Source organism: Limanda limanda, chromosome 13 (assembly GCF_963576545.1).
Source record: "Limanda limanda chromosome 13, fLimLim1.1, whole genome shotgun sequence".
Taxonomy (NCBI): Eukaryota; Metazoa; Chordata; class Actinopteri; order Pleuronectiformes; family Pleuronectidae; genus Limanda; species Limanda limanda.
In genome coordinates, this window is record NC_083648.1 from 25,659,354 (window position 1) to 25,682,666 (window position 23,313).

The 23,313-nt window shown below is 39.9% G+C and overlaps 1 protein-coding gene across 1 annotated transcript; it reads left to right on the forward strand.

The window, feature by feature from the left end:
- Window positions 1-415: 415 nt before the first annotated feature.
- Window positions 416-15,121, forward strand: LOC133017607 (tissue factor-like). Its single transcript, XM_061083722.1, has 8 exons — window positions 416-482; window positions 1,250-1,349; window positions 1,858-1,869; window positions 4,652-4,744; window positions 6,079-6,179; window positions 8,168-8,346; window positions 9,416-9,581; window positions 14,976-15,121. The coding sequence occupies exons 1-8, from the start codon at window positions 416-418 to the stop codon at window positions 15,119-15,121; spliced, it is 864 nt and encodes a 287-aa protein (XP_060939705.1).
- Window positions 15,122-23,313: the final 8,192 nt, after the last annotated feature.

The following is a 23,313-nucleotide window of genomic DNA, read 5'->3' on the forward strand; positions in this document are numbered from 1 at the left end:
ACCACTTGCTTCTTGTCAGGGTGTGTTTAACTATTGAGAACTTTTTACTCATGTTTCTGTAGGTTTAACCATTGGTCCTGTCACAGAGTGACGCTGTCCAACTTTTAAAGGGGTGTGGTGAGTCAGCACATTAACATTCATACTCTTAGCCATGATGAGTTTAAACTGAACAAGTTGTTGTTCAACACCCCATCATCAGACAAGCATGTGGGAGGATCAGCAGGCAGAACAAGGCGGATCCCTAAACATTCCCCCTGTTCCCCCCATTTATTGCTCCCACACTCTTAACGCAAACCATATGTAATTTGAGCGGCTACATACTGGTGGAATATCCGATCTACAGCTGCTTGTTCTGGGGTGAGATTGTTTGAACACGATCAAGGACTGAAGGAGAACAGACCTGGGTTGTACTAACATGGCATCTCTGAAAACTATCCTTTTCCTGGGAGTTTGTCTCTCTGACTGGATCGTCATAACTGCAGGTAAAACTACATGACTGATAGATAAAGGGATGGAAAGATAGATAAGATAGATATATCATGTTGATTGATGATTATGTCATATATTTTCAGGCAGAGGTAGGCCTGTGTCAGGTGTACACAACCATACTGTGAGGTTTGCTTTCATTGATCCAGATTATGAAACACTTACATGGGAGATATCTGCGTTCACCTAAAATACAAGTAGAGGTGAATGGAATGTCATCAGACCTCATGACTAATCTCACAGCAGAACCCCATTCATAGAGAATGGACAGAGGGCAGCTATTGATCATAGAAGATGCCAAATGTCTTTCATTTTCATGTATAATGTTATATGTATAATTTGTTGCTATTTTAATGATAACTGTAGCTTAAACTACCATGTTAAATGTAGATTTGTGATGGAAATGTGAAATGTTTATAAAGTCGGGATCTTAATGAAGTTGAATGTAACACATTTTAGACCAATCACTTTGGGTAGTTGCCAATGCATCATTCCAATCTTTTACATGGAAAATTTGACTTGAGTGTTTCACAGATGGCAAGACTGTTACATTATTGTAAGAGCCTCACTCTTTTGGCAGCTCAGCTTTACAATTGGTCTGTTTATGAGGAAGAAGAGGGTGGGAAGTGGATGTCAAAGTTATTCTCCAACTGATGTACCAAGTTTGTTGAAATTGCACTCACTCAATGAAAAAAGTAAACCAGGAAGAAATATTGTCACATCGCAGGGGTGTTGAAATTTACATGCAATATTTCATTCACAGAGCAGAACTTTGGGCCTAAAGTTGAGAACGTTCGCTGGTTGTCTCTGGACTTTAAAACCATCCTGACATGGACTGTTCCAAAATCTAACCACACATACCAGTACAATGTCCGTTTCGCTGAGTAAGTATGAACGTATACACACACACACACACAAACACACACACACACACACACACACACACACACACACACACACACACACACACACACACACACACACACACACACACACACACACACACACACACACACACACAAAGACCATATTTCAGAACTGTCAAATGCTGGGGGGCTAAAGGTAAAAGGTAATGGTTTACTTAAGAACTTAACCTCTTCCAAAATTTGAGAAAACTTAATATAAACCATGAAGTCTATCTTTATGAATGATACACAGCTCTGATGGTTCGCGGATATTGAAGTATTTACACTGATCTGTTTTCTTGCTGTCCTACTTCAGCACCCTGACCATGAATGTTTTATTTTTTAGAGACAACTACTTGGTTCTCCATACTTCTTTAAAATTGCATTCCCTTTGCAAAAACACACACAAAAAAGCTGGAAAATGAATATAATAATTGTTTAAAATTACAGATTGAAAACTGCGCAGTGTTCTTTTTTGGTATAACCAATGATAAGTTATTCATAGTCTGTAGCTTATGGACAATTCGCTTTTAGACAGAAAGGGTGGCAAACTCTTTTCTGTTCAATCAATCAAATCAATCAAATTGTATTTGTATAGCCCATATTCACCAATCAGAATTTGTCCCATAGGGCTTTAACAAGATGTCTCAGTGTAACCTTGGATCTTAGAGATACAATTCCCCATACAGGGACTGATCCACTCGGGCAGTAGACTTGGCTATCTCTTTAAGACATGTCACTCCATGGCATATTTACAGGTTTAAAAGGCCTTGGTTTACATTATTTTACTGATTAACATTGATTGCACTTGGTTCAGAGTGGCATCGTTCTGGAGAAATAGTTTCTTCACTCAGAGGTAACTAATACAATTTTATTGCGTTTAGGTTCAGGTTATGACTGACCTCCTAAGACCTCAATTTAGAAAGGGAGTATGAGAATGGGAATTGCAGTTCGAAGTTTATTTTCCCAAGCCACGATTTCTGCAGTACAAACAATCATAGTGCAACATTTATTACAAACAAACCTAAACTAAATTAAATATTTGAATAAAATGAAGACTAATAAGTAACTCAAACAACACATTGGTAAAAGCACATTAATCATATTGCAGATAAATATAGATAAACACAACATTCTTACATTTTATTGATGCATGGCAGGGAGCTTCTATGGCAGTGAGTCACAGGGTGGGGGAGACCTCATATAGATTGCGGAAATTTCCTGGCTGCCACAACAGACATGGTGAGAAAAGTTTAAATGAATTCCCCTGAGTAACAACACATTATTATATATTACAGACATCTTTGAGGAGCAGCTTATTTCAAAACTGAAGGTGATATCTCAAATTGCACATCTTGAAAAATTAATTTTGTGGAGGACTTATTGAGAAATCAGTGTCATTTGCTTGTTTACATGCTGCTGTCTCTCAACACAGAGGAAGAAAAATACTGTGTTGCTAATCTTTTAAGATGTCAGACATTTCCGCCCTGCACATGTCAATAGTTATACAGGCGTAGGAGAGGCTGGGAGGAACAAGACAGGAACTTTTCTTTCTTGCTGCACAACTCTGTAAACGTTTATTAACAAAACTTTTCTACATCAGAACACCCCTCTTGGTGCTACTGTTTCCCTGGTAAGTGCTCAGCTCGGTAAAGGAGCAGATAAGAATGCCAACAACATAACAGTGTAAACAACAAAACACTAAAACTACACTACTCACGCAAGACACATGATTTTAAAACAGTGCAGCTTGATAATCACCCATTCTTTTGCCAGTCCCCAATCAGAGATCCCAGGTTTGATTCTCAATTTGACATGGTCACACCCATAATGGGCAACATCTGATTCTTGAGACACAATGCTGTTTTGGGATTAGAAAGAGATAAGGATTCCACGTATAAATCAATCTATCTGGCCCCAAATTATCTCATGGGAGGGAGCCAGAAGCATTAGGCATACTAATTCTTAGTCATGGGATGTATGTGGTTCAAAATACTTACTCATCACATCAGAAGATGGCATGGAGGTGCCTTTGCATTTCACACCACTGGAGCTGCAATTATTGGATGATGGGCTGATATTGGTTCAGGAGGGGGGCACCCTTTTCCCAGATGACACACGACAACAGGCCTCTCTTTGTCTTAATAAAAGACAAAAACACAGGCAAAGGCATTGTTACACCATAGCTGATGCAGGAGGGCCACCCCACCATACCTGCTTTGGGTCTAGATAAAAGTCTTACACAGGGCAAGATACTAAGTCAAGACTTCTTTTCCAACATATATACTCTGATATTGCTGGAGTCTTGATAGTTGATCAAACAAGTTCACTGGAGATGGTCCGAGTTCCATGCAGAAGAGTTTATTCTTTCCCAAGATGTAAACCCGAGCTGGCTACGGAACCCAATTGTAAACTTATGCTTATATTTCTCATCCTAGTCTCTGCTGTTGTCCATTCAACCAATTAATTTCTGGCTCAAACTTCTGATTCATCCCGAACCTAACGGTGTCGTACTTGTCCCAAGTTGACTTTTGTCTCCCACTACGCTTACGTCATGGGTCGAACACTAATTGTGTATAAAGTAGTGATTTGTCGATCCAACTTTGATATCATTATAAATCTTTGGAGTCTTGGAAGGCCTCTGTTTCAGACCTAATTGAATTTCGGAAGCTCTTTTTGCGACTCCGATAGATTTGGGCGACGTCTCACTGCATTTTTTAAAGGTTATTACATTTCTTTCATGCTGAATATATGTGCTACAAATGACCGTGTTTAGTATGACATATACATAATTGCATTTGTTCATGATGGATATAGTATATGCAACAAATTATACAGTCTTGTGAAGGCGTATATTTGCAACCAGAAATCTGTACTGCATGGGCTTAACCTGTATGGTGGGTGTTTGGCATCACTTAGTGTAACACATAATCAGCTGTAACATCATTTGTAAGAGCGACTTTCCTTTCCATGGTGATTCTCTCTGTGTCTGTTCTTAATTCAACATTTGTCAAAGGCTATACACAGTGCTAGATGCTTTTCATACACAGTATCAGATGCACAATCAGAATCAGATGTTTTTCAAAATAAATCAATCTAAATGTTTAAATGTTTTCAGGTTATTTTATTTTTTCGTCATGTAAAATACAAATGTGTATTTCTGCTAATCACTTGTGGCCATGACAAATATTTAATGGTAAGAGAAATATTTCCAACAATGATTGAATAACAAGTATACAATGTTATCATTTTACTATCAGGGACCAAGACCCCGAGTGGGAGGAATCTGAAGAGTGCAGCCAAGTGTCAGATTTGGAATGTGATTTGTCCAATCACCTCATGCCCTTTGACAGGTAGGAACTGTTTCTAATTATTTGTAGAGGACTTTTCATTATGTATTATAATTATGTCCTGTGACCTTACCCGTCTTTGTCTGACTTTTGATTTATGGTAACTTACGCTGCTGTCAGACATGCACTGAACTTGGAAGTGTACTTGTGAACGCTAAATGTCCGAGTGAGAGCCTCTGGAGTTCCTGTGTTGTACCCCTAATATAAAGTCTGTAGAAACTCCAGAGGAGCAGATGTGGGAACACAGGAGATCCTCAGGATTCACTTTGAGCAAGTGGGAAGTTGCTGACATTTTTAACACTACCAAAAGTCGCAAAAATGAATATGCAAGGAAAAAATGTATACATTACCTCTGCCTGCTGCACCACCGCCTATACCTGAATCCTCCAGAGCGTTTGTTGCAGTTGTGAATGCATTTGAGGGGAGAATCTCTCGCTGCATTGTTGATGTGTGAAAGGAAACCTAAGGAGAAAGCTACCAATTATCAATTATGAGTTTATGAATTATAAAACACAATATTACAGTATAACATACTCATATCAGAATCATCCAATCCAGATAAGTAGATCAGTGGAAATTAGATACTTGGTTCTAACTAAAGTGAACACCACTATGAACCTAGAAATCTGGATCATTGACAAGAATACCTGTACATGAGGTCAAGCAATACCAAAATTGATGTTATAGTATAAAGATACCGATTTAAAACTGTTTTTTTTTACTATGTTCAAATCACTGATCATTAAGGTTATTATTTCAAACAGATTAGAATCAATCAATCAATCAACCAATCAGACTTAATTTGGAAAGCACTTTTCATGTGAACACTGTAACGCATAATATTTGACAGAATTAAGGTAATTAGAATAACACCCACCCATCCACCCACTCTATTCATGCACAGATAAAAGCCAGTTGAAGTCTGGAAATGGGATGTAGTGGCAATAAGAGATGTTGTGTTAACATAAGCAGTAAATTATTCCAACTCATTATATGCCTTATCATGTTCTTGGGTATAAAGGTTATTTCATCGAGCCTGATAAAGGCAGGCTTCACCAGTATGATATATATATATATATATTTAGTGTTACTATACCTTGAATACAATTTTAACACTAACAATTTAGTAGCACTTAAATGGGACTAAATAGCACCTTGTACTTTTGCTTTTTTTTTTTAAAGAAATTGTACCTCTTGTTGTTCTGGGTTTGTACCCTCATGGTTGAATGCACTTATTGTAAGTCACTTTGGATAAAAGCGTAAGCTAAATGAAATATATTGTAATGTGTATATCAGATATCAGTAAAACATATTTATGTTGTATTCCTGTTGGATAGGACTTACACTGCTGACATCCAAACCATACCTGACACCATGAGCTATGACCCAGATGAGTTACCTCACACTTTTTCCCCATCCTTCAACCCCTATAAGGAGAGTAGGTATTGCATGTACACACACACAAACACTTTACACACACCCATAGGGATAACACAGTAATGTAGGTATAGTAGTATTGTATATTGCTATCAGTGACAATGACAAAAAGATAAGTAACAGATGAAGACAGTCATAGGGTTCTCCCTACAGACAATGGTTGCATATAAGTTGCATCTCATTTCACTTGTAAGAAGAATGCTTACAAGTGAAATGAAAGTTTGTGCTCAACACTGAGCAACACTATTCAGAACCTGATCTATAATCTTTGGATTCTGTACTGAGGAACAGACTGTTATGTTGTTATAATGGTTCATACATAGGTGTTGGACATGGTTTCCTTGTCTTTAAATAGTAATGTGCTGTAAATGGAGAGAGCTGAAAGGGAAGAAAGAAACCGAGATATACCTGAGCTGCAGAGAAGTAGCAATATCAGAAATAACTTTTTTCACTCTTCCACAGCTGACCGATATTTACACACATCGTTCCGTAAACACATTCCCTAGAATATGATACTTTTTTTTTTTATATATTTTTATTAGAAGGTATGGCACAGTAGAACAGGAAGCAATGTCAAATTTACATTGGGTATCTCAAAATCACAGTCCGACAATTAACAATATATAGAGACATTGACACCATAAAAACACTGTGCATCACGATGGATTAAGAGTAAGGTATACAGTCTTCCTCCTAGGATGTTTTTCTTATTTTATGGACCACATGAACGTGGTCATACGAACAATACATTACACAACTCAATGAAAATAATAATAATAATGAAAGATAGATAACTGTAAATTCTATTAAGTAATAATTAAGTATTAAAGCTGCACAGTATAAATAAATTAAAAGGAAAACAAAAAACAAAAGAAAACACAAAAAAAAAAGAATAAGTAAATCTTTTCCAGCTTTAGGAAAGACATGGTGTCGTTGAGCCACTGAGTGCTAGAGGGAGCTTTAGTTGACTTCCAGTTGAGAAGAAGGTGGCGTCTTGCCAGTAAAGAAGTGAAAGCTAAAATGTCTAATTGATTAGAGGTAAACCGGTTATGGTTCTCTGGGAGCCGGAATATGGCAACATGGGGGGAGACTTTTATAATCACTGAAAGTATTTTTGACATGGTATCAAAATAGTTCAGCCAAAAACAAGAGAGTAGCGGACAAGAGTAGAACATATGGGTTAAATTGCAGGATGAGGCATGACATTTGTCGCATTTGTCAGTGATACTGGGGTAGATTTGCAACAGTCGCGCTTTAGAAAAGTGGACTCTAGACAGAACTTTAAATTGTATAAGTGTGAGACGAGCGCAGGATGAACTTGTATGAATTTTCTTAAGAGCAGTGTCCCACCAGTCATCCTCCAAATTTAGATCCAGTTCATCTTAACACCTCATCTAACTTCTAACCATAACCCTAACCCTCAAAATTAATAGATTCAAAATGATGTATTTCCTATTGGTTTAAGGGATAGCTCCAAGAGGCGTTTTTTGTTATTGTCTCACTTTAATATGCTTCATTAATTTCCAAAGGGCAAAGTTAAAACTTAGGGGCTATGATTTTTAAACCTGTTTGAGGCAGAAATTGAGCCATTTTGCCACACTCGTACAGTAGAACTATAAAATATTCACCAAACTGTACATATGTGTAAAACATTGTGTTCTATCGAGCATGTGTAAGCGCTTTGAAAAGCATCTATTTAAGGGAACCTATCACCATGCTTGGGCCCAAATAATTCTTTACAAAACGATGGGTCCTCAAACCAGTCAGTGCTCGGCCCTTAATTCCGATATGTAAATAACAAGAGAAAACTTCATCAGAATGTGAGTGGTAAGTTACTACTGCAGCTAGTTGGTGTGAAGGTAGTTTCAACAAACAGAATACTGTGATCATTTGTGAGCACACAACCACATAAACATCCAGACACTCTCAGGAAGTCTGATTATGCCTGACAGTAGTCTGATCATCATTGCTGATTTTCCCTCTCCTCAGGTAATATCAGTGCTATGCAATTCACTGTGGAGGAGGTAGATGAGAAGACAGTAACTGTCAACATCACAGATACTCTGACCAGTGTCCATTTCGGTGAGAAGCAACTCACCATCAGAGACATTTTCAAAAAAGATCTCAAGTATAAGATCAGCTACTACAAGTCTGGCAGCACAGGCAAGGTACAGTATTGCAGTTTTGAGATTATGGTCAGATACCACATTCTTCGTTTTTATATGTGGAAAATAAAAACGAAGAAATAACATATATATATATAAGTATTCATAGCGTTTGCGATGACATTCACAATTCAGCTCAGGTCATCCTGTATCCACCGATTATCCTAGAGATGTTTCTACAGCTTGATTGGAGTCCACCTCTGGTGAATTCAGTGGATTGGACATTATTAGGAAAGGCACAAACCTGTCAATATTAGGTCCAACAGTTTACAGTGCATGTTGGAGCACCAGAGCAACCTGATTGAGCATCTCTGGAGAGATCTGAAAATGGCTGTGCACCGACGCTCTCCATCCAACCTGATGGAGCTTGAGAGGTCCTGCAAAGTACATTGGGAGAAACTTTCCAAAAATAGGTGTGCCAAGCTTGTAGCATCATACTCAAGAAGACTTGAGGCTCTCATTGCTGCCAAAGGGGCTTCAACAAATTATTGAGCAAAGGCTGAGAATACTTATGTACATGATATATTTTTCGTTCTTTATTTTTAAGAAATGTGCAAACATTTTAAACAAACTTTTTTCACTTTATCATTATGGGGTATTGTCTGTAGAGTTTTGCGCAAAAATTAACTTAATCCATTTTCTAATAAGGCTGTAACATAACAAAATCTGGAAAAAGTGAAGCGCTGTGAATACTTTCCGGATAATTTTCGGATGCACTGTATATATATATATATATATATATATATATTATATGAATGCTGATTGTCGCTTTTGTCTTGTGTTGGTTTTACACTTGAAAATCAATGAGGTGCAGTGGTGCTGGTGGGTGGATGGTGCTGGTGGGTGGATGGTGTTTTTTTTGGCAGAGCCCACTATTTGTACCTGTTTCTAATGATGATAAACCTAGCTAACCAGTTGCAGCTCAAATTACTTTCAGGAATGTAATTTAAATTAAGTGATATGTTTTGAACCATACACACTTTATACTTAGGTTTATTAAAAACTGCTGAAGGTCTTTGCAACTGAATTTTAACAAGATGTGTTTGTGATATTTTCCATTCTTTCCTGATAGAGAGACATCCTATCTGACTCGAGTATAGCAGAGGTATCTGGGCTGGATCCAGGACAGAGTTACTGCTTCATGGTAGCAGCTTACATCACCTCAAGAACCAAACCCCTCAAGCAGGGAGCCTGGAGCCAACATTGGTGTATGGAGGGATACAGAAATTTCCTGCAAGGTGCACACACTCCGTATACACTACACAGACTATACTAGTATACCGATGGCTGACGTTGCATGGGCACCCTGGCAACAGGAGCTGCAGGGGCTGCTCCCGTTCATAGTTCACCATTTAAATTCTGAACTTTCATAGTTCAGTTCATTTCATAGTTTTAAGGTGGAAAATGAAAATGAAAGACTAAACTTGTTTTTTAAAGAAAACTTTATCCATCACTACCCCTTGCCTAAAACTGTTCTCAATATGTATCAATTCCTAAAAGAATTGTTTTTATAATTTTTTTTAATAATTGCTTATTTTGCCTGTTTATTTATTCATACCCTGCAATTAAAAGGCATAACAAATCATAGTGCTATGCCTTGCTATGAAACCAATTATTAGGCTAGACCTTAAATTCTTTCATTTAAATTTGTAAAATTTAACATTTAACAGTCATTTAATAATTTAATAATAGTCCCTGAACCTGCTTTCTTGAAGGCACCGGCTGCCTGGTTGCAAACCATTCACTAGTCTGATGAAGGAGGGCTTTTCCACTTTACTCAGAGGCTGTACATCTCCAACAATGTAGTCAATTAAGAGTTTGTCTACCTGTTGCTGGGAAAGCATACCCTGACACAAAATGGTTTGGGGCTGTTGGCAGGGGCTCTTGGTCTTTTTTTGACTTTCATATACTTGGAGATAACTTTTTAGGCTAGCTGGATGCTTCAGCTCCACATGCCGTTTTAAATTAGATGCGGATGAGGCTGACGTCCGGAGTTGCTTTTTAAGCGCAGGAGTACACAATTAGCACAGAAAGGTGAGATTTTTACTGTCGGAATTGTAATCAGACAGTGTCTAAAACTCCTGAAAATAATAATAAGGTGCATCGGATGTAGTCCCTGAGTCTACGTCTCTGCTTTCACTTGCCATTTTTATATGAGACAGAGAGTTGTGGAATACGTTGCTTGTTTGGTCTGCATGCGTGTGCGATGAATCATGGGTAACATAGTTCGAAGTCGAGTTAGTTGGTTTAGGTTTGGCTACATCATGGAAATTTTACGGGCAATGAGCAACGACATGGTCCAACCATTAAATTTAGACAGCGTCTCTCCTCAGGAGACCCCACAGACAGATCTCCCGTTATAGGGCCATCCAGCATGGATAGGGGTAAATGCTACAGCCTGCCTGATTAGGAAGCGGAGACCATTGTAAATGCATTGGTGAAAGGAATGATCGGCCAGATTGGGACACCCGAGGTCATCCACACCGACCAGGGCAGGAATTTTGAGTCCTGTGTGTTTGCAACCATGTGCGAAAAGCAGGGCCCCATAAAACCTGCACCACACCCTCCAGTGACGGCCTGGTCGAGAGGTTCAACCACACACTGACGCAACAGCTTGCCATAGTGACGGCTAAACACCAAAGAGATGGGGACACCCATGTTCCCCTTGTGCTGATGGCATACAGGTCTGCTGCCCAAGACTCCACATCCTGCCCCCCCCCCGCCCTACTCATGCTAGGCAGGGAAATCTGGACTCCTGCTGAGATGATGATAGGCAAGCCTCTTTACAACCCTGTGAATCCTCCTGGGGCCGAATATGCCTGGAAACTGAAGGACCACCTGGAGTCTGCTCACAAGTTTGCCAGGGGCCAGCTGCAGAGTGCGGGTGCAAGGCAGAAGAGGAACTATAACCTACATACCAGTGGACGGCATTTCAAAGCCGGCAAGTTGCTCTGGGTGTACAACCAGCAGAGGAAGAAAGGCAGTTGCCAAAAGATGGAAAGCAAATGGATTGGGCCCTGCAGGGTCCTGGAGAGACTGAGCGAAACTGTGAAGGAAGGATCTTCCCCCCAATAACCCCTGATCTGTCGTATTCCCTATCAAGTCCTCCACAGTTGGGATACTTCCCCCTTTTCCCGGATTCCGCGCCGGCTTTGCCTACCTCTGTTGCAGGGGCCGGCGCAGCCTCAGAGAAACTTCCCTGCTTGAACAGGGAGTACAGGAGAGGACTGAGAACGCAGCCCTGGGGGGTGTTGGTGTTGAGAGTCATAATGGAGGATGTGGTGCTGCCTAACCGCACAGCCAGGTGGGAGAGGGCAGTGTGTAGGGTTGGGGAGATTGCTCATGGAAGCCACCATTAATATGTTCATACAATAATCATTGGTACAACTTCATAGATGCATTTCCTGACCACTCCCTGGTGCTGAAGCAGTCCAGTAGAGCTGAGTCTGATGGGTTGGACCACCGATGAATGGTCCGAGTCTGTCACGTTTGAGTTTCTGCCTATTGCCTATATTCTGCAGAACTTAGACTTAATCTGATTTGCCAAAGGGATCTATCCAGTTGGCTGTCATCTTGTTACTGGCACGAGTCGACCTTAATCTTGGCCTACACTCAACTGCTACCATCAGCTCAAGCACTTCACAACTACCTGTAGGGCTATCACTCCCTGCCGCACAATGCACGATATCTGGGGGTACCAGCTCTCCGTTGCCTTCAGCGCTGCACGACTACTTAAGGCCGATTTATAGTCGTTTTTTACGCACGCACGCAGCTTCTACGGACTCGTTTTGGTTTATAGTTCCCCTACAGTGGCGCGTGTTGCAACGCAATTCACCAGCTCAATCGCTTCCTATGTGAGGATCAACTAGCTTACAGCTCTCACCTGTCCTGATTGATCCTCTGTGGTGCAGGTGAAGCTGCTCTCCCAGCCCCCTCACCTCCACATGTACAAAGATTTTTTCGACTTGCCTGCAAACATCCTGTGCCACTGCAGGTTTTCTATACAAACTACTACAGTGAAAGGTGTATATTATGTACATACTCATTCTATTGCCTTTTTTAAAATGCATTATCTACCCTATACTGACCTGCCTGCTGCTGTGAACTGAATTCCCCCGGAATGTGGCTCAATAAAGTTTCATCTAATCTTATTTTTAAACACTGCTCTAAAATTGACTGTACACCATGACATTTCTTAAAACAGATGATAAGAATATCACAACTCTACTAACTGTAGTTTTCAGACCAAATTAAAAAACACAGAAACAACTTCGATTTTTTTGTAAACAAAGTCTTTCATATCAGAAGGTGTCCCGCCCTGCTACACCCTATATTTTCACCACAGTTACGTTTGTCTGGTTCTGACCCTTATTTTAAGAATGAATTATTCAACCCCTTCTTCGATGAATGATGTATTGAGTTCCACTAATGCTGAAAAATCGTCATATTTGATGCTATCAGAGTTAAGTGCTGTGTTTGATATGGTTGATCATTTAATATTATTAGAATGGATCTCTGAGTCAATGATTTTTAGTGTAGTCATTGGCAACTCCCTGACATCATCTGTAATGATGAACCCACCGTCCATTGTTATGCAGATGACACTAAATTGTACCTCTCTTTTAAGTCCAATAAATTCTGTCAACTCAATATTAGACAACCATATCTATGACCTAAAATGCTGGTCCAAAACTTTTTGCAGCTAAACATGGACAAAACTCATGTTCTGAACATGGGCCTTGAATCAGTTTACTACCCGCACCGCTTAACATGTGTGCTCTCTGCCCCAAAGTATCAATTTAAACTGCAAAAAACTTGATAGCAACCCCAGGCTGAATAAAAAAACGTCTGAATGCAGTATTCCAGTCATGTTTTCTCCAACTCAGAGGACTCTTCAAGATCAGCTAAATTTTATTAACAGTAATTTTGAGATTACGATACATTTTCTCTTGTTTAGACCATTGTAGCTAACTATACACTTGTTTGAGTCAGCAACATTTACATAAGTCACAGTTTATCAATATGCAGCAACCTCTCTCCTCGCTGCACCGGATGGAACATCCTCCAAGATGGACGGACAGACTGACAGTGAAAACAGTACAAAGGCTACAAACAGGACTATGACGGACAAATGTGCATTGAGATTGACACATTTTAATTAAGAGATTTTTGAATGGATTTTGGTGTGATGCTGCTAAAGCCGCAACAAACTGCGCCTACCACCTAGTGGTATTAAGGCTGCAGCTCCTGAAAACACAGACAAAAATCTCCTCACATATTTGCAGATTGCTGCGTACATCAGCTGTTGGTTGGGTTGTGTGGTCTGGGTATGTGAGTGCCTCACCTGTGAGTTGCTGCTGGAGGTCTTGACGTTGGCGTAGAATTGGTTGAGCTGTTCAGGCGGAGTGATGGTGAAGTTGTTAATCCCTGTGGTGGGGCCCTTATACTCTGTGATGTGTTGCAGGCCCAGCCACATCAGCCGGGCTTCAGCAGTAGAGTGGAAGCCATCCAGTTTCTCCTTGTACTGCTTTTTAGCATATTTGATGTTTTTTCTCAGTCTGTACTTTGCTGCTTTTTTGCTCCATCTTGTTCCCTGATCTAAATGCAAGACACAAAGCATGCAGCATCTGACGTACCTGACTGTTCATCCAGGGCTTCTGGATTGAAAGCTTCCTGGCCTGTATGGTTGGCACAATGTTATCAACGCTTGTGCTAATGTACCCAGTCACACATTCAGCGTACTCCTGTATGTTGATGGAAGAATCCTCCAGTTTGGCTGCAGTTTAAACACATCCCAGTCCGTCTGTGAGAAACAGTATGTACATATTTGCAAATTCAACACGGAGGTTAAATAGGGATTTGTAGACTTATTTGTTTACACATTTTCAAATCTGTTTACACCCACACACACACCTTCTAAAACAGATTTGCAGATCCAGGTTCATATTCACAAATGTGATTACACCCAGTCGGATGGAGACTATTATTTGTCAAAAGTTTAGCAGCAATAACATATGCTTAGACATTTTCAGAGTTTCATTATCTTCCAAAATAATCGTTGTGAACAAATACTCTTTACTTGGTCTCACCCAAGCACCACTTTAACAATAAGATATTAATTACCACAAGATGTCGGACTAGCACCAGCATCTCAGAACGAAAAGAAAAGAATCATGAATCATTATGATGGTGATGTTGGTTAATGATGATGCATCTCCATGTACCACCTCATGTACTGCCAATGCCTTGTTGGCACTTTTTGCAAATGTATACTGCCCTCTACTGTTCAAAACTGAAAGTAATTAACCCCTTCACTGTTTTTCAGTGAGATTACAGAATGGATTTGGATGTGGCATTGACAAACACCTGTTTAGTTATTTTACAAGAAAATAAATACTCAGCAAAAACTTATAACAATTTACTTAATTTTATTTCTTTGTTCAATTTGTTTTTATTTATACATTCTCTATCTTCCATATTGGTTAGGGTTAGGGTTATTGGTTGGTTTAGCACAGGAACCTGCCCATGGAAGTTTCCTCTGTGAAGACACTAGTGGTTAAAAACCATACACTAAAGTGATGAACAATGAGCCACAATCTTCTGTCTAACTGTACCTTTCATTGATCCTGCAGGGCTGAGTGTTGGAGCATGGGTTGGTGGAATCTTCATCTTCCTCACAGTACTCGTCCTCATTTCTACAGTGACGGTACTCTGCTACAGACGTAACAAACAAAGATACGAAACCACGCAGACATCTCAGACATCGGGACCTATTTAGATGTTTTTCCAACACAAGAAGCTGGGCTCCAATAAGTTCTGTCTCTTTCCCTTTTGTAGGAGAACATTATTTAGATTCCAATGTATTGTAGTAACAATTTTCTAATTTCTGTTTTAGATTTACAGTCAAACTTAAGTAACATATTGCTCTGGTGAAACAATAAGAATCCTTCTTTTCATGTAAGCATAACCATTAAGCATCACCTCTGTATTTCTGCCATCTGTCCCATGGTTTTGAGGGGCCTATCTGGACCCACAATTCCATCACAACTTCATCCCCCAAAATCTTCTTTTAACCCAGTGCACCGCTCCAGCTAACATGACACTGTTTTCTCAAAACATGCTTTTATTTTTTTTTACCTACTGCCAATGCCTCTTTTTTTTAAAGTTCCCTCACAGTTCTCTCTTAAGTAGGGTCTAGTGTTCTATTATAGTTCATCAGCTCATAACTCATCTCCTCTACTAATTACATTTCTACATTACTTGATGCCTTATGTGTTTCAGAATCATTATTCTGTTATTTTTTTATTTCCCAAGAGAAATGCTTGTTGATCAAAAAGATGTGAAACCAATAAAACACGTGAAATGTTCAAGTTGTCCAGACCCTGTCTCATTAGTGATGTTTAAATAAAAAATATAGTTTGAGTAGTAACTAACAAGCTGCTAGAGGTTGACATTGAATCTAAGCTGAAACAAAGAGAGAAACCCAAATCATTCCCTCAACGAATAAGTACTACATGAGTAAGATGAAGAAAAAAACCTGAAGTTGACCACATGATGGCATTACAGAGTTTTATTTCAACATAGAACATCACATTTGGACAGCAACACATACATCACAAATGTATTATCATCACATATTTCTTCATTGATCTAAATATATTTTATCTCAACCATGGTTTGTAAAATGCATACATCTGTATCACAGAACACAAACACACACACAAACACGATGCAAAAAAAAAGCTCTACAAGAAAAACTCAGTTTCTGGTGCTACATGTGTCTATGCTTAATCATACAATTTCAGTAAGCACAGAGATACCATTTATCAGTCAGAAATGTGTGTAAGCTTAGGGGAGTGGTAAGCTTGGAAATGTTCTTCTGACATACAAATCTGGTTTTACAACTGCATATTTATAAAATTCAAAAAACAAGTGTTGAGATTTCTGTCAGGTTTTGACAAAATGTTGACTTCTTCCTTAAAATAGGAACCAGTTTATACAGGAATGAGCTTTCATTGTTTCTGCTTTGTTTGGAAATATCAATTAGAAGTTTGAAGGAGTAATGGGGGCAGAGACATTTCTCTGTAGACAGCAGAGATATCGGAATAGAAGTCCCGAAACACACTGTCACTAGCTCATGGCTCAAATGATGTTTACAATCTATATGGCAGTAACACATTTATTTTTGATGATATTTGCTTTGTTGTAAAGTTATTTATTTAGCTGGTAAATGTGTTTAGTTTATCTGCAAATAATTTCTCAATTGATTTACATGGAAATGAAAATGTAACATCGATTCACATCCTTGCAAAGCATTATATATATTGTGAGAGGAAGCATCCACATCACGCATAGTTCCAAACAAAATATACAACCTGTACATTTATTGGATTGTGTGAATGACAAATATGTCCACAATAAATAACAATTAATGGATCTTGGCTATCTAAGGAAAACCACACTGATAACTGTCTTTGTTTGATATTTTATATTCATATAGGTATATTTGTTATGTTCCTTGAAAAAATAATGAGTAGCTCATATTCAAACAACCCCTGGCATGAGAACTGAGCACAGCAGTAATTGGTCCTCAGGATTAATAACACTATTGCACTGAGCTTTCATATACACTTTTTGATGTCTTCACACACGTATCAAAATTAAAGAATGTTTGCTTTTACAGGGTTCACAGTGTTTTTATGTCGTCATAACAAATTAGTAATGAGGTAGGTGTGAGCTGAAAATTAATATTAACTGAACAGTTCCTTCAGTACCAACCAAGTCTGTTCCAGGGGGAAGGAAGACCGATGCATTATATATTCATTATGGACACCCTAACATGAACCCACTAACATTCTCTCATTAATTCACATTCTTAATTTCACATAGGTATGGTACCAGCATAACCAACTACTCTCACCATCAGACCCATACATAGAAATCAAGCAGATTTACAGAAGCTCTGTCTGAGAGCTGTGTTGATGCAAGTCCCTATAGTGCAAAACACAAAGAAAATTAATCAGGAATTAACAACTGATAAACATAAAAAAAATTATGGAAAGTAATGGAACAGGTCCAAAACCCAAGTGATGAGCAAAAACAGTTGGAAATAGTTTTGTTCAATGTTTCATTAGATCATTCCAGGTAAAATTATTTTGAGAGTTCCAACTGCAAAAAGAGTTTACTATGACATGTTGAAGAATTTGATGATGATTATATACAGACAGTATAAAAGAAGATGCTTTACTAATTAATATCCACCTGTTCGTATTCTCTGGTAGACAAACTGTCACAGAGACACTGGCTTTGCTGTCGACAATCCCAAATTGCAATTGTGTATGAATGGAAATTAATTAACTAAATACCGAACCCTGTCAAGGAACTTTATAAAGAGCACATTAAAGTAACTGATCAGTTAAAACACTATGCATATTACTATGGGGATGATATGGATATGCCCTCCCTATACAATGCAACCAAACTCTTGCTAAAGGTTGCATTCAACTTAAACCTAAATCTACTTAAGAGATAATCTCCAAACCACAATAGCAGAGTATATCATTTATATACATATTATCAATGAAACACTAACACTTATTCTGCCACAAAGCTCAAATCAAAATAAGGGAGGATATTTTCAGTGTGGACCAATTAGCCGTAAAACTCGTGGGAAAGCATAGAAATCTCAAGAGACTCAGAGGACACACATGTGTTGGCAGCTGATATTATGAGTAAATAACAGATAATATCAACCCTATGGTTAATTCTCATGCATTATCTGGGGTCAAAGATGAGTGAATCATTTATTTTACATAGGACCACCTAAAATAATGTTAGTTTTTTTATAGTTGTTTCCAGCGCTGACTTTTATAAATCACTCTAAATAGACTGAAGGCATGGGCCAATCAGTTTCCCTAAGTAGTAACTATTATAGTAGTCAATAAATCTGGTGACATCTGCTGGTCCCATGTTTCCATGAGACATATTACAAATCTCTCATCTTTCACTTTGGAAATAAATATTTTCTGTTTGGAAATCTCCAAACATAAACATATCTGAAACTTGAATTATAGACATAGATGAGAATGACAATTATCTCTAGCTCGTCTCCATTTAATCATCACCTCCTCCTGCCATCTCCCTTGTGTTGTGTGTTGCCATTGTTGACATGGGAACCCTGATGACATTGTAACCCCCACACGAGTACTGGTTGCTGAGAGATCACTTCAGGTCAATGCCCTCAGTATGTGACTGAGCCTTCTCCTTGGCCTAAAACACACATGAAAGACAAAGAGGTATCAGTATGATGTATTTTTTATGTTTTTGCAAAAAAATGTAAGTACCAAACCAAAGTTTTGGATAAAATAAATCTTTGACCTAATGATGGCACTATATGCAACATTAGGGTATCACAAAAATGATTACCTTGGGAGACATAAATGTTTGCACCATATTTCATTGCAATGCTTACAATAATTGTTAAGATATTCGACAATCATAACTTTGTGGTAGGTGTTAGATGTTGGGTCTGGAGAACCAAGACATTACGAATCATCCTCAAGTGATAATATCAGTTTAGACTAATTTAGTGGACCAACTCACTGTATAACTCACTCTTGGCATCCAAGCCAATAGGATTTCATCACCAACACATCATCACTGCGCATGCGTTGGCGTTGTGTTTACCATTGAGAAGCTCTGTCTTGACTCTGTCTCGAATCGACATTTATCAAATCTACACTTATTTTTCGTACTTAACCAGATAATATCATAGCTTACATACGCAATCCCTGTTGCACGGTGTCAGATCTCAAACGACTAGATCCCAGGATCTTGATTTTCAGACAGTTTGCTGTTGCTATCTGCCATGGCTTCTGCCACTAGCACCATGTCCGGCTAGCTATTTTCTTTCTTGTCCTCGACCAGGTAAGATCTCGGAATATAATATTATATCAATATTTTTATCAGATCTCAGGATCTTGAGTTACAGCCTACGTTACTTGCTCCGGTCGATCTCGTTAGCATAGCCTCCACTCAACGTCACTTCCGCCCAGTATTGCCTGCTTAATGCGACAACCACACTCAGTCTACCTTATATTTCTATACTTGACTACTAAGCTAACAAAACATCATGCAATCCATGCCTTGTGACTGTGTCTCACTTCAGAAAGCAAATAAAGAGATTGCCCATCCATAGGAGGACTTTTGAATGAGCTACAGAACAGAGACTCCGTCTTGAGCAGCTTCAATGATGAGCAAAATACTCGAGGCAAACATCCCTGACACAGTTCTTTGGGAGCCCTCCACATGTCCATGACTTTCATCCTGCTCTACTCCAAATCACCAGTCCCCTTGGGCTGAGGTCGTGGTCCAAGAGCACAAGAGGGGCTCCGGTGAGGCTGTCTCACCATCCTCACTCAATATTTCCAACCGCTTCACCGCCTTGTTTGATGACTCTCTGACACATCCAGCAGATCCGTCTACAGCCCTTGATCGCCCCTCTCGGGATCATTCTTTGAAAAAGCTCCTTTTGGCCTTGAGCCCCTCCTCCCTCCGGTGGATATCAGTTTTCCTGTAACTAAGCGATCTACGCGAGAACAAACTCGAGGCCCCCATCACGAGTAATATCCTCACACTGTCATAGGATAGTGAAAGAGGCTGTGAGTTCCTCATCGGATCTCATCCTCCATTAGAATCGGAAAATAATCCTTCATCCAAGTCAGACGTAGCTCCCTTCACATCTACCTCACCTACACATTCACTACTTAAACAGTCAGTGTCATCCACACACATGTGAGTTGCATGTGAGTGGTTTTCAACTTACCTTGAGTGAGGGCCGAGGAGGCCTAACTGGTCTGACTGGTCGCACTGGTTCTACTATTGGGTTTGCCGGCCTTCTGTCCAGGGGCTCCAGGTCATCAGCAACATCAGGACAACCAATGTATCCTCCTTCTCCAAACACTGAACCCAGGTCACTTTCCAACATGTTGTTTCTGGTGGGAGCATTGACTACAGCCAGGTCCTGGTTGGTAGACATGTTGTAGGTGTCAGTAGTCTTGGTGTTACTGGTGTTAGTAGTGCAGATACTGGTGCTACTGAATTTCAATCCCAGCAAGTCTTCTGTTGCAACAATACTGTCAAAGCTGTTATTAGTGGGAGTAACACTGGGCTCTGGTTCCACAGTACAGTTGTTGTTCGCCTCTGGGATAACTTCTTTATTTAATAAGTCCAACATCTCCTGGTTGTAATTGCTACCTGAGTCTAGCAATTCCTGAATTTCATTGCCACCAAGTTGCAGGAGTCCCTGGTTGTTGTGTCTTCCAGAAAGAATCACTTCCTGATTTACTTTACTACCACCGTCCAGTAGTTCTTGATTGCCATGGCTGTCTAAATCCAGCACTTCCTGATTCTCAGTATGAGAGAAGTCCAGTAATTCTCGATTGCCATGGCTATAAACTTCCAGGGTTTCTTGGTTACCACATTCACAATGTTCAAATAAGTCTTCATTGTTTGTACTGCAATAGGATTCTACCACCTCCTGATTGTCATGACCACAAAGATCAAGTAGTTCCAGGTTTTCATTGCTTACTAACTCGCTGTTGTCAACACTTGAATGTTCCAACACTTCTTGGTTTCCGTTGTTACAGAAATCAAACAGCTCTTGATTATTGTAGCTATAATGATCAAGCACTTCCTGGTTTTCATGGGTGTGAGGCTCCAGTACCTCATTTTTATAATTAGAGGGATCTACTTGCTTTCTATTTTCGTAGGCGCAGAGGTCCATTGCCTCAGGGTTATCATAGCCACAGAGTTCCAGTACTTCCTGATTCTCTTCCTCAGGACTTAGCTTAAAACCATAAGGATCACATTCCTGAACCATCTGGGAGGAAGTAGTGTGAAATCCATAAGGATCAAACTTCACTTGGTCTGGTTGAGAAGAGGGGGCCTCTTGATCAAAGTCAAGATCATTTTCACTGGGTTCTGGGCTTATTTCAGCTTCATCAGGGTCTAACAGGGTTTGATTAGAATGTTCTGGACTTAGTTTAAACCCATATGGGTCAAAAGAAGACTGACTTGTTTGTTCATAGCTCAACTCAAAACTTAGTTCTTTATTTTCATCTGATTTGGGCTGAATGAAGAGGTTCTGGGAGTCTAGTGAGTGTTGAGAAGTTACAGGGTTCCAGGTTTCATCTTTGTTGTTGCTAGAACATCTGGCCCCCTGACTCGAGGTACCATCACAGGACAAAGATTGTTCTTTGTCTTCCATCCAATCTGGTTCCAACAGGACTTGCTCAGGTGCCCTCTGAGGTGAAACAAAACTAAAACCTGTGAGAAGACAACAATCAGGGGATCAAAGCTAGAAATATAAACTTATTTGTTCGGTTTATTAGGTCAATCACCACCACCTTCTATATTTCTTCTTCTTCTTTGCTCAGTCCACCGGCAGGTGGCCATTGTCTTACTTTTTATCTTTGTTCAGTTTTGTGACACACCTTTTAATCTCAAATGCTAAACCACCTGAAACACTTAAGTCAAAGGTTTTTGTTCCAAAGACTGTTCACAGCCTCAATGGTCCAGCTACAGAAACATTGAGGAGGTCCAGGAATGGTGCACCAACACAGTAGATGGCGGTAATGCACCTTGACGTTGGTTGCCACCCGCTGATAAGCCTAACAAAGAAGAAGAAGAAACATTAACTTTTTTTTGCCACCTGCCACCCTGAGTCTTTGTTTCTGTCTCAGCTAAAAGCTGTGTGGCCAGCTAGATCGTTAGCGCAGTCTGGGATTAGTGGATGTAGCCAAGTTTCTGTTATTAACAGAAAGCAGCAGTCACATAAGAGTTTGTATGCATGGCAGTTTCAATTCATCTATTTTGTTAATGATGGATCTGGCGATAGTAAGAAGAATGCTGGGCAGCTGTGGTTTGTGTGGATGTTTTCTTAAACTAGCAAGTAGGCCAGACCGGAATTCACGCATTTGCTTCCTTTGTCTCCAACGCCTTCGAAGCCTGCTGGAGCCCGGTGTTCTGGCTATTTTCTTCAGTATGTTTCGCGAGTGAATGACTTCACTCGAAACGGTCTGGTGTTGCCGTATTCCAATGGTCAGAAGAGCTTGGCAGTTGTACGTGGGATTCGCATTACAAAATGTAAAGTGTACGAACAGACATACTAACAAAAACACACATAAATAGCACCAATAAGGAGAGGTTCGAGCCGCTGCGACTTTGCGCAATGTTGGCATATATATATATATATATATCTAGGGCTGCTCATTAATCAAAATTTAATCGTAATTACGATTATTGGGTCAAAGGATCTCCAAACTACTATAATCGAGCTGAAACGATTATTTGGCATTTTTTTCGAAAGAGACGCGCATTCTCAATTCAGTCCCTCCCCCAAAGCATTCAACACGGCCCCGCTGACTGGCCCTCACTCTCAAGCAGCTGTGAAGGGAAGGAGGCGAGTTGTGTGTGTGGGGACCGGAGGTATTTAAAAAACAGCGCGAGTGGAAAATGGCAGAGGGAGGGCAGCCCTGTTTGATCGACAAAAAGTGTAGATTCTTCGAATCCGACGAGCAGCAGCACCACACAGTGTAGCGGCCGCGCCGCGCAGCCTCCATTCTCCAGCATGCAGCCGCCGGGCTGTTCACTCTGGACCCGCTAGGGTCAGCTCGGGATTCTCCCATTTTTGTTGTATGGAACCCGTTCAATGTCGGGGTTCGAGGGTAACTGATGATGGTCCTCATAGCCCCCACACCCCTCTCTTTCTCTCTCTCTCTCTCTCTGTTTGTAGTGGGGGGGCAGATGGGGACATTTAATAATGAGAGGAAATTTCAAAGTTCTCAGTTACAAAGTGTTTTTATGGAGAATGTTAATATTGCCATCATTAAGGGTTTGAATAACCGGGCATCGATATCCTGCATGGTTTCACGGAGGAATAAGACACGCAGCCGTAATCGGTGTTTACCG